General features: G+C 32.0%; 1 protein-coding gene across 4 annotated transcripts in view; it reads left to right on the forward strand.

Moving 5' to 3' along the window:
* The window catches only part of LOC127717704 (innexin unc-9-like), a 49,680-nt gene extending 37,538 nt beyond the window's left edge, over positions 1-12,142 (forward strand). For all 4 annotated transcript variants that reach the window (XM_052223465.1, XM_052223463.1, XM_052223467.1 and 1 more), the window contains one exon: positions 1,554-12,142. In XM_052223465.1, coding sequence (XP_052079425.1) covers positions 1,554-2,763 — 1,210 coding nt within the window. In that variant the 3' untranslated portion in view covers positions 2,764-12,142. The remainder of the gene's footprint in view (positions 1-1,553) is intronic.
* The last annotated feature ends 5,206 nt before the right edge of the window (positions 12,143-17,348 follow it).

Raw genomic sequence — 17,348 nt, forward strand, 5'->3', positions numbered from 1 at the left:
CATACCAACGATGTTAAGAGTTATGCCCTTTAACATATGGGTACCTCCTTAATTACATTAGTTTACAATGTTCTTAGCGGTATTAAGGACGGAAACCAGAGGTTTGTTTTTTAAAGAACCAGTCCATATAAGAATCATGCAAAATGTGATTCATAGGAGGAAAGTCTTAATGTCTAATTATTAAAATAATTTTTTGTTGAAATTCAAACATAGTTTTTATATGGACCAATTCCAGATATTTCTTCTATAGAATCCATAATAAAACTCATGCTGACTGAGTTATTCTAATAATTCTTATCGAATCTGTTGTAAAATGAATGCCAATTATCTGTCCTTGTGAGGCAGTAAATGGAAAATATTACCCATGACGGTCATCTACACCCATATTGCAACTGATTGACAAACATTAACATTTGTATCCTTTCCTGAAGCGTATAACAAAATTGATATTTTGCATAATTCTTATAAAGACTACTTCTTAAAGTATACACTGCCAGTTTTTTTTTTTTAAACGTTAAAAGTCCGGTTTATTATTCCGGATATGATCTTTCGTCATAAATTGTGTATCTAAAAATTGTGTGCTTTATTTGTTCATTGTATTCCTAAGTTGCACCAAATTAACCATTTAATTGTATTTCTCCACTAAAAATAACTATTTCTGCTTAACTTACAAACTTATCTCAAATAGTGTGTGCCTCATATATACTCTTTGTTTACGATATATTGTATATGAGTAACTGTGAAACTTCGATAGATCGAACAGAAAGATGGTTTCAAAGTTCTTTAAAAATATTGGTTTTAATAATTTATTATTCAATTTTCCAAACCTTAACAGAGATATAACTTCATGGAGTCAATTTGTATCGAACTATCGAAATTTTGCCGTATTTGTATTTAACACGATATAACATTTTGTGCATTCATTCTTTTTTTCAGAGCTAGGTAAGTGAATCCTCTTCAATCAAATGTTATGAAGACAGAAATGCGCCATTTATTTGAAGCGGTATTTTCTGTTTCTCAAACATTTATAAGAACGGAATTTTGAATAACAATTAAGTATTAGCAATCCCTTTGGTTGAATTTTGTCAAAATAAGCTAAAAACCTTCACTGATGTGGAGTATTATTTATTTGTGTGAGACTGAATTTTGTATCGATTAAATAAGTAAAAAAATGTTCATTAATATTATACTTTATGAAACGTCAAAAAGCTTGAGAGTTACAAAAAATGAATGAAAAGTCAATTCCACTAATCGGTTTTAAATCTAGAGAATGAAATTACGCAGGTTGAGTGATAATTCTTAATAGTACTGGTAATTTACATAACTAAATGAATCAGTAATAGAAATTGAACTAAGAAATGCGTTTTGAATAAAACTGTTAACTGATCTGCTAGTAAAATGTTTATGCATAATCACACTTTGGTTAATATTGAGCTCCTTGAATATACATTATATTTTTCTCATTTTACCAATAGCTTGAGCAAGAATTAAACACATTTAGACTCTTTGTCAATTATCTACAGGCCTAATCTAAAAATATGTTCTTCTTTTAGGTTAGACCATGTATTAGGTACTGCCGGTCAAGCTGTTGGAATACGAGGCACCTACGACGATGACTTCATCGATAGGTTAAACCACAAATATACTGTGATGCTTTTAGTGATATTTACGGTAATAGTGAGTACAAGCCAATATGTCGGAAATCCTATTGAATGTTGGTGTCCGACAGATTTCACGGAAAATCGAGTCGATTATACAAATTTCGTATGCTGGGTGTCGAATACCTATTATATTCCCATGCAGAATCAAATCCCTGCTCAGTATGACCAAAGGAGAGAACAAGAACTAACATATTATCAATGGGTCCCACTTATTCTTCTAGTATGCTCAATGTTTTACAAGGTACCCAGATTAATATACAAAGTTCTTGGGTCATATTCGGGGATCAGCATAGATAAAATCAACGGGATGGCACGTGATACACAATACCTTGCACCTGAAGAGCGTGAAAAGAAATTGAAGCATATATCCAAATATATGGGACAGTGGTTAAAATCTGCCTCACCGCATAGGGCTGGTCTTTGTCCACATCTGCGTGAAAAGATAGGAGAAGTTTGTTTCTTTCTTTGCGGACGTCATTATGGAAACTATTTAACAACAGTGGCCATGGTATACAAGTTATTATTTTTAGTAAACTCGATTGCTATGATGTATACCATGAATGCATTTATGGGATCAAAATACAGTGTATACGGATTTGAAGTTCTAAATTCTCTCTACGAGGGAGAAGACTGGACTTATTCTCCTAAATTCCCGCGTGTTACGCTCTGTGATTTCGAAATTCGACAGATGACAAATTTACAACGATGGACTGTACAATGTGTGCTTCCGGTCAATCTTTTCAACGAAAAAATATTTATATTTCTGTGGTTTTGGATGGTTTTCGTTGCCATTGCGAATGGTTTCGGTTTCTTGACTAATCTTTATGGATACCTTTTGCCTCATCATCGTCGTTCATATATACGAAAGTATCTTAAAATCAACGAACAGCACAAAAAGACAGATTCCGATAGACGAATTAGAAAAGACTTTGTAAAGGACTTTTTGAAACAGGATGGCATTTTCGTATTACGTCAAATAAGTAACAACGCTAACGATGTCATTGCTTCCGATGTCATCAGATATTTATACGCTGGTTTCTTAGAAAAATATAAACAAAGTGCAGACGATAACAGTAACATTGAAAATGCAGATTCAGTGTGATAAAATCAAAATACTAGGTAAAAACAGATTGATTCCACATAATACAACGAAGTGAGAAGTATCTCACTAACAGGATACTGTCCCGTTTAAGAGTATGTCCGGTGACTTGATTTGTAATAGTATCCCTTATGGGATGCATGTACGACAACATTCAACATTATATACGTATAAAGAAAAGAGTTTTAAATTGATGATTGGTGCATTAGAATGATGGGACCAGATTTCGACTGCCGTAAAGCAAACACAATGATCATGATGATGGTGGATGGTAAAACAATATATATATATATTTATATATATAGATTGCCTAACAATGTAATTTGCTATTACATTGTTAGGCAATCTATAATTTTATTTGTGTAATTGAATTAATCTCTGTACTGATTAATCCACACTCCCATAGATGTGTATGTCATGTGCTGCTATTAATAGGCACTTATATATATACAGTCCACCAAAAGTTAAGCACCACCTAAATATAACTGGCAATATTTTTTTAACTATTGCGAAAAACATATTTATGTTTGGTGTTATGAATTGCCTATAACATATACTAAGAAAATTCATTACGACCAACAAAAAATAAACTCCGATAAACACGCCAAGCAATTTTTTATTAAAGGTCATCTGCACTTTTTCGAATACACTGTTTCGATGCCTTTAAATCATCTTCCTACTGTCCCGCGTACAGGTGAAATTTGGCCTTCACAAAGTCACTGTGAAATATGGCAAGGGGTAAGTTATATGTGACTGAACCTTGACAAGCAATTGACATGTCAAATGCCGGTAGGAGCACTAGTTGCATAGGTAACCATTTCAATGTTAAACACACCGTGATTGTCAGATTTTTACAACGTCATGTTGACACAGGAACTGTAAATGATAGACCAATGTCCGGAAGACCCGATTAACTACCGATCTGGATGACCGACTACTTATTGGTTGTGCTGAAGCCAACCCATTTACTCCTGCCCCACAACTTAGACACCACTGGTGTCAAGGTGGTCATGTTAGTGTTTGAACATTGGTCCGTCGACTTCATAGAGGCTACCTAAGAGCACGTCGTGTTGTCAAGAGACCTGCCCTAACAGTCAGGCACCGTATAATTAGGTTTCAAATGGCCAATGACCATCGACGCTGGAACATGAGAAGCTGGCAAAATGTTCATTGGTCAAATGAGAGTCAGTTTCTGTTACGACCAATAGACGGCAGAATACGAGTTTGTCGTGGAAATAAAACTGCTAATGACCAAAACAACATTTGCCCAATGACTGCATACGTTTCTGGTGGTGTTACAGTATGGGATTTCTTCTCCTACTGTTGTAAGGTGGGTATGCATATTCTGCAGGTTAACATGAACGGACAGACATACAGGGATTTGGTGCTTAGAAACATTGTAGTCCCTCATTTTGATAATCCTTCACTTGCTTCAAGACCCTTGTGCATGTACGACAATGCTAAACCACACAGGGCAAGGATTGTAACCGAGTACAAAGAGTACAAAGAGCAAGAAGCCATTGACACTATCTTTTGGTCTTCCATGTCTCCAGACATGAACCCTATCGAAGATGTCTATGATGCCATTGGCAGAAATCTCAATCGCAGAGTTCCACCTTTGCAAAATCTTAGCGATTTAAGAAGCACAATTGTTGCTAAATTGAATAAATTTGCTCAACTAAAGTTCAGAAGGCTTGTAGAGAGTATGAGACTCCGTGTTATGGAACTGTACCGGAAGAGAGGGTGTTACACATTCTATTGACTCAAATATTGACTTTGAATTTGCCGAACATGCCAAAGATTATTTGTAGAGACTTTTAATGATATTGGGTGATTAATTGTTGTAAAAAAATAAAATCACAGTGAAACGTAAATTCCGTTTCTGATTTGTGTAATTTTCACTATTTCTATGAACGCAAATTTCAAATGCATAGAACCTTCATACGTGAACAAACTTAAGTCTACGGTTTGTTTATGGTATATGTTAGCAAAATTGCTACATGAATATTTTCTCTTTTTCGAGGATTAACTGATTTTTTTAAATGAAAAAAATTTCTAAGCAATAAAAATAGGTGGTGCTTAACTTTTGGCGGACTGTATATATGCTGATATAGAGAGTTTTGTTTTACGTTTTATAAGCTCATATTATTGTTTTTCTTTTACTATTTAATTATTCATGTTCAAAAACAGTTTAGTCTCTTTTTCAATTTGGGCAATTAGGGGAATTCATGTTGGTTGAACTATATTAGTTCCAGGTATGTAAGCATAAGTGTCTAAAATTGTTGCAGCAATTAAACTATGCATCATCGAAATTTGTCATGGCTAACAAGAAAGCAGCATGACTTTAGTGACCCAGAACTGAATAAATCATATTCTATAATAAAACTTTACCCATTTCATCAAAATTAATTCATAGTTGTAGATTTAAATGTTGTGCCAAAAAAGATGATAAAGATATTTAACCTCAAAACAGAAATTTATAATTATCATGAAATTGATGCATCAACAGTTTGTTTGCTCATATACAACTTAATGGGGAGGATGGTTTAATCTTATTGATGATCACTTACATAACTCTTAAATATAGCATAGGTTAAATATTAGAAACCAATGGTCCACCCCATCCACCCCATCCACCCCTCATTAAAAATTGGTCGTCCATTAAGTCGGTATATCACGTTTAGTTTATTTAGACATTCATATGAAATTGGTAAGAAATTGTTCATTGAATATTTTGACACCTGTCTTAAAATGGAATAGAATTATTTACGTTAATCTAACAACCAACAGTTGAAGTAATAATATAGGTACAACGATTGATGTGTGTACTGTATACAACACATATATAGATTTTTTATTCCATTTATGTTCTATATATAGATACAATTTTTTGTTTGATGGTTAGAAATTAGGTTGTGATACTAGTTTTTGATGGAATGAGTCAGTGATTATGTTTGTCCCCAGATATATGTGCTATATTGTATTGCCAAAAAGATTTTTCGTTGTTTCATCATGAGATGATGTCATAATACGTTCAATAGTCAATATCGCATTTGCTATTTTTAAACGGTACATATTAAATGAGTATTATGTACCATTATATTCAAGACATCGAAATCAATCACTTACTATGAAACCTTTTAGTGTTATCGAAGTTCTTTTTAAGTAAAATTGAGAATGGAAATGACTACTTTATAACTATTGATGACTTAGAACATTTGTGCAGTAATCATTAGTGTTTTAATGATTTCTCGATTAAAAATATATACTGGTTAGAGTAGACTTTAAATTTCCGAATGCATATTGTTTGATGACTTTCCGTCATAGAAACTACGAGTGTAACCAAATAATTACTATGAGGTAGCGAACAACATTTTAATTTTGATTTACATAACGATGTAGAATAGACTATTTTCATATTACCGACTTTTGACTCCGGATTATATAATTTGTCGACTGGTTACCTTGGACATCATGGTACCAAGTCAGGTAAGCGCAAGCTAAAGAAGTAAAACCAAGCTTTCAATCGGTACACTTTTGGGGGAAAATTACCTGGTTAATATTTTTTTTTTCACTACAAAATCATCGGAAAACAGTAAACTTTCCCCTCTAATTACACCGATTATATATTTGATTTTACTTATTTTGGCTGCTCTTATTTGACCGAGTACCATGATGTCCAAGGTAACCAGTCGACAAATTATATAATCCGGAGTCAAAAGTCGGTATTATGAAAATAGTCTATTGTATGTGTGTGTGACCTCTTGACCTCTAGATTTTTTTTCTTTATGTCACTAGGTTGCTGCCTCATTGGCGTTATATAACCCAACCCCCACATGTTCTTTCAATAGTATATACCTTCTACAAAAACTTAATTTGCATGCTTTGAAATTTACAAAGAAAACATTATTGATACAAAAATCTTAAGAGTTAAAGAACATATGTTTTGTTAAATTGTTATATTATTCTCAATAGAATTCAGCGGTAGACTGTCAACGTTTTTCCCTTTCTTATTGTAAGTTGTTTCACAATAGAGATATACATATTTAATGTATATTTTTTAATATACTTCTTGGTGCATTTGAAACGAACTTTTATGATTTGGGTGTGTTTTATGTTTAAATTTCGATGTCTTCATACGTTGAAAGTTGTGTTGCGTCTGCACATATCTATAATTTAAGTTTGCACCGTTTTGTATTGTAGATATTTCCATGATAGAAAACTTTGTCATCATGAGCTTTAAGCTATAAAAGTCATTAGACAATGCATATTATTGCAGGGAATGTATTGAACTTTTTCAAAAATCGAACAGGTAACACAATATCAAACATATACAATATATCTTTTTCTAACGTGTAGGGAACGAAATTACAGATGCATAAAGGTATCGAACAAGTAAACTAAAAAATAAGTGGCACCTGCAAAATAAATTGAACTTCACGCTGTTTTAGTCGTCAATAAGTTACAATCAGTTTTTTTTGGCTATAAATATCGGTTAATGTTACAATAACAGTAAAAGGCTTTTAGCTCTATTCTTTATAACAATGTTTTCATTTTGGATCTGATCGAAAAGCATGGAGAGGAATACGTAATCCGATATACTTTTTATTTTCAAATTTTTCTGAAGAATGTTTGATTAAAGCGTTAAATACGTCTAATATCCAATAGAATTACAAAATATGAAGTCAAAATTCTCGTTTATTTAAAGAAGTTTCCAATGTTTTGGTAAGCCTTTTCTACTTTGATTCACTTTTGTAACCCAACAACATATGTAGTGTTAGACATTCCAGTATCCGAACTATTTACCTCAAACACTTAATTAGAGACTATCATTTGCTATTTTGATAGGGGTCAGGAGAATTTTGGAAATAAATATTCTGTCATGGTAAAAATTGCCCAACAATATCCTGGATTAAATTGTGTACAAAAGTGAAAATCAATTACCACGCAAAATAAATAAGCCAGACTGGCAACATATCAAAATAAATATTCCGTCCACAAGAAATCATTCAGGTCCCTCATAACAAATCAATAGGTCGTCCACTTACAAAATACTTTATATACATTTGTAGTAAAATATTATCAAAAAAGCATCTATAAGAAGAGATAATGATTTTCCCTTTAAGATGTCTTTACAGTCTATGGCCAGTATTATTTGTTATTGGTACGGTTTCTTTTGTTACCATAAGCAATTGCCCATATGTTTAAGGCTTCGTCCTCATTCGTCGGAAATATTCAGTTGAAATTAGTTATGTTTGTATCTGAATATTCCATACAATGATGATGAATTGCTCTTATATTTATTTACCATGGTGGTAAACCAATAGAACTTTCAACGTTTTGTTAATTTCAATAAAGGGTAAATTTACGTTCAAATTGATTGTTTTCTGTACTGATGTAATGCATTGGCTGTTTGAGAATATAGATATATACATTTTTTTAAAAGATAACCAGTTTTCATTTCAACAGCATTATAACTGAAGGGCATAACATACCATTCTGGTTTGTGCAATTGGTATTTCTCTCAGTTGTTTCTTTTCTGGTATTATTTGATTTTTTCATCATAATTGTTGTTTTTTGTTTTACTTTTATATATCATTCCCCAAGTGTTTACATGTGTGTCTGCTTAATTTGTAGATCTTTGTGTTGTATGTATTTTTTTTTTATAGTTGTTTGATTATTTTATTAACAATATTATTTATACAGCTGTTTAGTTTTGTTATCAGTATTTTATTGTTAGATTGTTATATATAACAGTTGAAGTATCGCTCTGTGATTAATTATTTTAGTGATATCCATCAAAGAGGCTTCTGGTTTGAAAATATTTTGTACCCGAAAATGAAATGGTGGATTAATATATAGCATTTTCATTGTGGCGACACAAAATGATAGACATGGATTCTATGCCAAGCAAGCATGTATCTTACAACATAAATCATAATACATGTCTAAATAAAAAAGAAGATGTGGTATGATTGCCAATGAGACAACTCCCCACAAGAGACCAAATGACACAGTAATTAACAACTATAGTTCACCGTACGGCCGTCAACAATGAACAAAGCCCATACCGCATAGTCAGCTATAAAAGGCCCTGAAATGACAATGTTAAACAATTCAACCGAGAAAACTAACGGCCTAATTAATGTACAAAATATGAACGAAAAACAAATATGTAACACATAAACAAACGACAACCACTGAATTACAGTCTCCTGACTTGGGACAGGCACATACATACAGAATGTGGCGGGGTTAAACATGTTAGCGGGATACCAACCCTCCCCTAACCTGGGACAGTGGTGTAACAGTACAACATAAGAACGAACTATAAAAATCAGTTGAAAGAGGCTTAACTCATCAGATGGATAAAAATACAAATACCACAATAACAAGAGGACGTGGCCAGGTATGCATACCCCGTAAGAAATGCCAATAGTAATACATTTTGCCTTTATCGAGTAAATATTTCAAATAATTTTCCAATCTTCTGTGCCTTCCTTATTAGCACATATTCTGGCTATAGCAAAATGATTAAAAAGTTATCATACAAGTGCCTTTTATTAAAACCAAATTTTTGGCAATATGTTTAACCGTACCGTGTATTAAATATAATGATTTCAGAACAACCAAGCCTCAGGAGAGACAGAAGGGTCGTTTTAGACTTTGCAATAAAAAAAAATTGGAAAGCTACTAACTAAATCCTACTTTTGAATGTTTTTGGTTATTTTTATGTCATTTTATATGCCGGTTGTAAGCTTATATAACTTTGTCTTAAATAACCTAGAGATCATTTTTCGGGTAGTTTAACTTTCGTACAGATTGGTGCGGTCATAACCTGCACAAAAGTTAACTTTGGACAGACGTTTTGACAGCTTTTAAAGTAAACTTGATATATGTAGACCAGACAAACGAGTAAACTTTTTATCAGCTTTTTAGAACTATTAAATCACTAGGACCAAGTCTACAGTACTTTCAAGGTTAGCTTGTGTACTTCTATGATCGGTCAGATCAGTAAAAATATCTGGTAATGAAGTTAACTTACTATACAGGTTATGACTGTACTCATCTGTATATTTTTTGTTAAATATTAACATGAACAATAATTATAACAAGAGCAGATCAGAATCTGTGATAGTGCTATGATTTATTTTATTTTCTTTACATTGTATATAGACTTGTGTTGTTGTTGTAAGATAAGTACAAAGGTAAAGTTAAATTCCTAACAATTTCAACTCATCATGCTTTGCATGGGCAGCAGGTCATTTTGTCCGGTTTAGAATAAGTCTACAATTGGCAAAGGAAAACTATTTGTGTTAAAAGTGTGTAATACACTATTGCCAATATCCAACTATAAAAGAAATTACACAACGTTTTTTGTTCAATATGATATCTTGTCAATGCAATATTTTTTCAAGAAACATTATTTTCCATCGTTTATGTGTGCAACTTGGTACTTTATTTACATCATGTACATGTTTTAAAGATATATGCTCCATAAGAAAATATTATTGCGTTTATAATCATACGAAATGTAGGTTTTGTTTTTTGATGTGGGAGTTGTTAACTAAATACTACAGATATCAGTTGAAGCTTTTGAGTGATAAGATATGATAATGTATTTCATTTTCAACCACATTTTGTATCATCTAGAAGGGAAACATTTTATCATTTTCTAAAGGTTTCACACTGCATATAGCTTGTTAATTATATTTGTTTCAGCAACGCATAGAAAAATACAAGTGTTCATAAACTTGTGCAAAATAACTATACGTAACGAAAAGTACACATTTGAAAAAAAAAATATAATCCAACCCCCATTTTGAGCCTCAACCTTCCTGAAGAACATATTGTAATTAGTAACATATTTGTTTGAACAGCTTCACGTGTGTATTTTTTATACCTGTATAAACTAATTGTGATCTCAAAGAAAACAGTAAATGATTCATAATTGTAAATATATCATTTAAATGTATTTCTATCGTTTTGAAAATAATGACTTTTCTTTAAAAAGAAAACAACTTTTATTCTGTTTTAAACTAAATTAAGTTCAGATGGGTCAAAAAAATTATGTAATATAGTATTCATCTCCTGTTTTCGATTATGAGGAGACAATAATAAAAAGTTCATATTAGCAGTCTTTGGAGTGTGGATAAAAACGTTATAATTCATAGGGGGTAAATCTCTGGTCTAGGAACAGTAAAAATGATTGCGAAGAGTGATATGTTACAAGTAAACTCGTTGAATAAATATTGATGGAAGGATTATGATTTCGGTTACATCGGAATAACACTTTTATACTCATATATGTGTAAGGGTAAGAAAAACAAACAGTTTAGGGCTTTTAAGACTCTCCTGTTTGTTTGAGAATAAATCTAAAAAATGAGCCTCCTCATTGGGTTTTTGATTATGTGATTACTTGGACGTTTTTAAAGTAATTATTTGATTACCAGACCAATTTGATTATTTGATTATTTAATAATCTAGGACTGTATTTTTGATTATTTGATTATCTTGTTTAAAAAAAAAAATTAATGATTATGTGATTATATTGGCAACACTTTGTGATTAAGTGATTACATGGACACCCCCATGAGAGGCCTAAAAAATATGTTTTAATAACATTCCTGTAAACTTCCATGGAAAAATGACTCTATATATAAAAATCAGAAGATGTGGTATGATTGCCAATGAGACAACTCTCCACAAGAGACCAAATGACACAGAAATTAACAACTATAGGTAACCGAACGGCCTTCAACAATCAGTAAAATCCATACCGCATAGTCAGCTATAAAAGGCCCCGGAATGACAAATGTAAAGCAATTCAAACTAAACAAACTAACGGCCTGATTTATGTACAAAGTAATGAACGAAAAACAAATATGATATACAGCAACAAACGAGTGTACATGTTGTTCAAGGCGTTTAACAAGGCTGCAATATGTCCGTGGGTACATACATAAAATTGTACCCACAAGACCTCTGTATCTGTTCACTTAAACGATCAGATCCTTTCTTGAAATTTCAAAAGATAGAAAAATACATGTGCAGTTTTGTTTTTTTGTTTTTTGTTTTTTTTATTATTCTTTTCTATTTCTAAATTAAAAATAAAAAAAACGCTTTTGTTTTTGTCATCATCTGTAGATTAGAAAAATATACTTAAATAATTTAATTTGTAATTAATTTACTGCGGAATGACTATATCGAGTGTGTTTCAAAGCTGTAGATACAATGCCAAAAATTAATAATTGTGTTGAAATATTTTTAGACTAAATATACATTCACATATAGACTATGCAATACGGTGTACATATTAATTTTTAATATTTATTCATTATTTTTCTTATCATAATGTAAATAAAATTCATTTATTTTGTAACTATGTCTTTTTTCTATTATATGTCGTATATTTTCAAACAACAACAACAAAAGAGACATAATACATCAACAACAACAACAAAAGAGAAACAATACAACAACAGCAACAACAACAAATGAGACATAATAATACAAAAAAAAAAAACGAGACATATTAAAACAACAACAAAAAAGAGACATAATACTACAACAACAAAAGAAACTAAATACAACAACAACAGCAACAAAAACAACAGCAACAAAAGAGACATAATACAAAAACAACAACAACAAAAGAAAAACAACACAACAACAGCAACAACAACAAAAGAGACATAATAATACAACAAAAGCAAACGAGACATATTAAACAACAACAAAAAAGAGACATAATACTACAACAACAAAAGAGACAGAATACAACAACAACAAGGAAGACATAATACTACAACAACAAGGAAGACATAATACTACAACAACAAGGAAGACATAATACTACAACAACAAGGAAGACATAATACTACAACAACAAATGAAACATAATACAACAACAACAAAAGAGACATAATGCTACAACAACAAATGAAACATAATACAACAACAACAACAACAACAAAAGAAACTACAGACGATATCTTATTTAAATGAATAATAATTCAACATATGGGATATACTTCAATGAGACAACAACTGAAGGACAGATATAATCAAAAAGACATCTTAGACATATAGAGGGCAACAATCAGTCATAAGAAATAGACAGGTGGCATATATCAAAATTTCAAGTATTTTGCTCATTTGCATAGTGGTCATATTGACTTTATTTTGAAGACAACCATTTCAATAGAATTATACATACACTGTGTCGTTTGATCGTACCATCGACGATTTATATCCGCGAATCCTCATAAACCAACAATTGAGATTTGATCATTATTGAAGGCCGTACGGTGACCTATAGTTATTAACTTCTACGTCATTTGGTCTCTGGTGGAGAGTTGTTTCATAGACAATTATGCCATATCTTCTTATTTTTATATTGGACTACAATGAAAACTTCACAAAAATCCTTAGTACATGCATCTCTTTTTTTATTCTTTTGGTCGAAATAATGTATGGGTTATTAATGACAAAATGCGTACTTGTCATATCAATAAAAAAGAAATACACCTTTTATTTTAAACTCCTTAAAAACCATCGACTTTTTTTAATAACACTTCCAATTAGCCTTTATGACTTTATGACATTAAGCACCTCTAATTTAATTTTTCAAGCCGAATAACTTTTTATGTTTAACTTAATTAAGAATAAAAAATTGGAAATTTAAGAATAAAACATGTACCCTTTCATATATACATAATAAACTAATCAAAGATACCAGGATTAAATTGTGTACGCCAGACGCGCGTTTCGACTTCAAAAGACTCATCAGTGACAATCGATCGATTGAAAAAAGGTAAAAACGTAAAAAAAAAAAAAAGTACGACGTTGAAAGGCATTGAGGACCCAAATTTCTGAAAGGTTTTGCCAAATAAAACTTAGGTAATCTATTCCTGGAATAGAAAACCCTTAGTATTTCGAAATTCAAAGTTTTGTAATTATGTGCAGTTAATTTATGATTATGACCATATCAATGATAATTCATATCAACACAGAAGTTCTGACTACTGAACTGCAAATGGGTTTGGAGGTAATGTGAATTTGGAAGCTCTTCTCACAGGTTTTACTAGTTTCCAAATCAATTGTGCAGCTAGGTGGTTGGAGTGCAACTCTTGTATTGAAGTGCAATCAATGTTATACACTTTACAGACGGGTGCCTTTAGCAACACAATTCGTTCATAATTTCCTAATAGTAGTTTTATACATATTTAATTGATATCATCTAAAAAACAAAAACATAAAAAAAACAAAAGAGCAGCTGATCTACAAGGTATTCCATCTACATGCCGCTATACATCATAAGATATGTTACAAACCTAGAGGAATTAGATGAATTCGAACAGAGGAAATGTAACCTAGTTGGACAAGTGGTCTACGGCGCTTGAAACAGCGTAGGCATAAGTGACACGATGCTATAACGTATGGGTTCAAATTGCACTGAAGAAATGTAAATAAAAATAAGCTACCAGAAATGTAAATGTCAAACATTGTTTAGCTAAATTATAGACAGAATGCATGTAATGTGTGGTGTTAGATCTGTATAACTATAGGTTATCCGATGGAGGACGTCTTCCGTAGAGTGGTCGCATATTTTGTATACATTTAACATTTGATGGGGAGGGTGTCGCGATGTCGTTTGCTAAATTTGAAATTTCTTTTTCTTTAAAGAAAGTTTCTCAATTTGCAGATTGTTCCTAATAATAAAACAATTAGTTGATGTCCTTTTTCACAATCAGAAATACACACAGTCACACGGCTACGCCCGAAGAACCATTCTAAATTTAAACTGATCTGAATTAATACCTTAAACAAACAATGTTTGGTTAACCAGTTATTTAATAATTGTGCTATGTATTAATTGACAAAAAGGATTAAAATCATGTATTTGAAATATAATCTGGAGTCAGAATCATACTATCTTTTTTAATGAAATAGTGTATGTACAGATTAAAGATATTAGTAATTTAATAAAGCATTGTGTTGGTCTATAACTTGATATTGGGTTTGGGATTAATCTAAATACCAATTAAAGGACACCCACAGAAAGATATCTAGAAACCAACCGTAGAAACGTCTTCTTTTTTTTTAACGGGGGAATTTTTGGGGTTTTTTTTGCCGAATAACGGAAACACCATATTGCAAAACAGTGCCTTAAAAAAACGAAACCGTACAAAAAAAGTGCAATTTAACTTTGCCAAGAGTGATTGCAAGCAAAATTTATATGAAAACTAAAGTTTTAAATCGTGGTGTATTCGGAAATAGTAGCTATAATTGGTCAAACGATACTCTTGGAGTTCATACAAACGAAACGAATGAAACCATTTAAAATACATTATATGTTATTTGGGATCTCCACAAAGGATATGGGTCATATTCCTTATCATTATTTTATTCAGAGTTCCCCTGAAATGGATAAAATGCAAACATTAAGAAAGAATATCGAAGGAAATATGATAAAAGGATTTTGATTAGTTTGCAAAAACAGGGCAATCAGGATAATACTCTAGATAATCGAGATTAGAACGTCTTATCATTGTGTACTGTTTATTGTAAAGCATTTTAGAGCATGCAAATACTTTCCTGAAAACCCAAAGTGCATGTAGAGTATGTCAGAGCAAATGAAAGTTGAAGATGCAGCAATAGTGAGCAGAAACTTGAGACAGTCTTAATCTTCTTTCTTTTAAATTGGAGGTAATCCTCAAATTGAATACACAATTTGTAAATACTAACGGCCCATGATTCAGTCGAGGATTATGTCAGGCAATGCGTCTTACATGAAAAGGTACATAGATGTTCTTTCCGGGTGCTATAAGGCTGTGAAGTCGTTGATACAAATGATAATTTTAAAACATATTATGGGTCTATTAACGTTCAAGCTACATCTTCAAAGACCCAAATATAAATAAACACATGTCCTACCTCCATGACAATATGCTGATAATTAACTGTGATCCTCCTCTTACGACTTGTTCCTTTATTAACATAAGGTAGACTTCATACAGGAGCTTCTCAAGAAGAATGCAAAAGAAGCTAGCATTATTCCTTAACTTTATGTGTCGCGGTATCCTCTCACTAAACAAGTCAAAGTTTGGGGACTATGTTGAACGCACCGATATGTATTCCATCTAACATAAATACTTTAGCAGCGACTGGATAGTATATTTTTCCCAGTTGGTTCGATATTCAAGAGCTGGCCTTTCCTGTCATGATTACCTTAATAGACGGTTTATGCCTGCTATGAAGCCATTGAATAAAGGGCTCCTAAAGGTAACATTGATCGAAGTTATCCCGTCGAAAGTTCTACGGACGCCACCATGATTTGGTTGCATGGCGTTTATGGAATATCTGTGACACAAGTGACCGTGGAGATGTTTTATAAGTCGAAGCCAGATTTTCGGCATCTTTCCCTCGACAACACTAAATGAAACTTATCATCAAAAACTATACTTACCATGAGCAACTCAACATGTGTCACATGTGGAGCAGATTCTACTTACCCTTCAGAAGCATCTGATTTAACCTCAATTTGTCGTTGGATTTGTGTTGCTAAGTCTGAAGCATTAGTTTGTTACGTAGTGTTATGTTGTTTGTCTTTTCGTCGTGTTTTCGTTTTTTTTCCCCATGGTGTTGTCGGTTTCTTTTCGACTAATGAGTTTTGGATTACCTCTTTGGTATATTCAGTGGCTTTTTTAAACTTTTGTTCTTTCAAGTCAAGGTTTTTTAAACTCGCAGACAAAAAAAATCACTAATGGGTAGTAAAATTTTGTGTAATATGTGGAAATTGTAAAATCAAATCACAACAGCTAGAAAAGATAATTTAAATGATAAAAAAAACTAGAAAAGACTCTGAAAATTTGTTATTGAACCAACCTGCACATTGGTAGTTAAGTTCCGAAAAAATTATATATATAAAAATAATTTCAATATTATTGAACATAAATGGCCTGAGTGGGTACAAATGAAACGACAAGGGTTAAAATAATGTAAAAAATGCACTTTATATTAAAAAAAAGTATGCGAAGTTCTCATCGTCTCTAAGCAAAAATATGTTCAGTAAAGTTTCTTAATTAAAACATTTTTATAGCGATACAAATTAAGTGGCAAGACATTGGTTATACCATTTTCATTTTTCTAAAATAGTATGAGCGGTATATAAGAGGTTTGATTCAAAGTAAGTAAGTTTTATTTAGAGTCGGCACATACAAAAGGATTTGAATGGGATTTACAGAATAGAAAATAATGGGCCAATAGTGCATACAAATAGGCCAAAAAATAAGAATAGATGGGCCACGTGAGCTAAAAAGGGAGCACTTGATTTATAGAAAATAACTCCTAGTAACAAAATTATGTAGTGTTATCCACAATATAAACGCAACCATAACCACTCGGATATTCTCCCTCACGCATTGGCAGATTATTTAAGCTAGCGATAAAACCGGGACACTCGGAAATATCACAATGTATTTCGATAGAAGTACTTAAATCTTGACGGCGTTTCTCAATGCGGCAGGATAACTTAAGGCTTTATTTTATTAAGCTCGTATTTGAGAAGCTTTGGTCCTTGCCGA

Source organism: Mytilus californianus, unplaced genomic scaffold, assembly GCF_021869535.1.
Source record: "Mytilus californianus isolate M0D057914Y unplaced genomic scaffold, xbMytCali1.0.p SCAF_10, whole genome shotgun sequence".
NCBI lineage: Eukaryota > Metazoa > Mollusca > Bivalvia > Mytilida > Mytilidae > Mytilus > Mytilus californianus.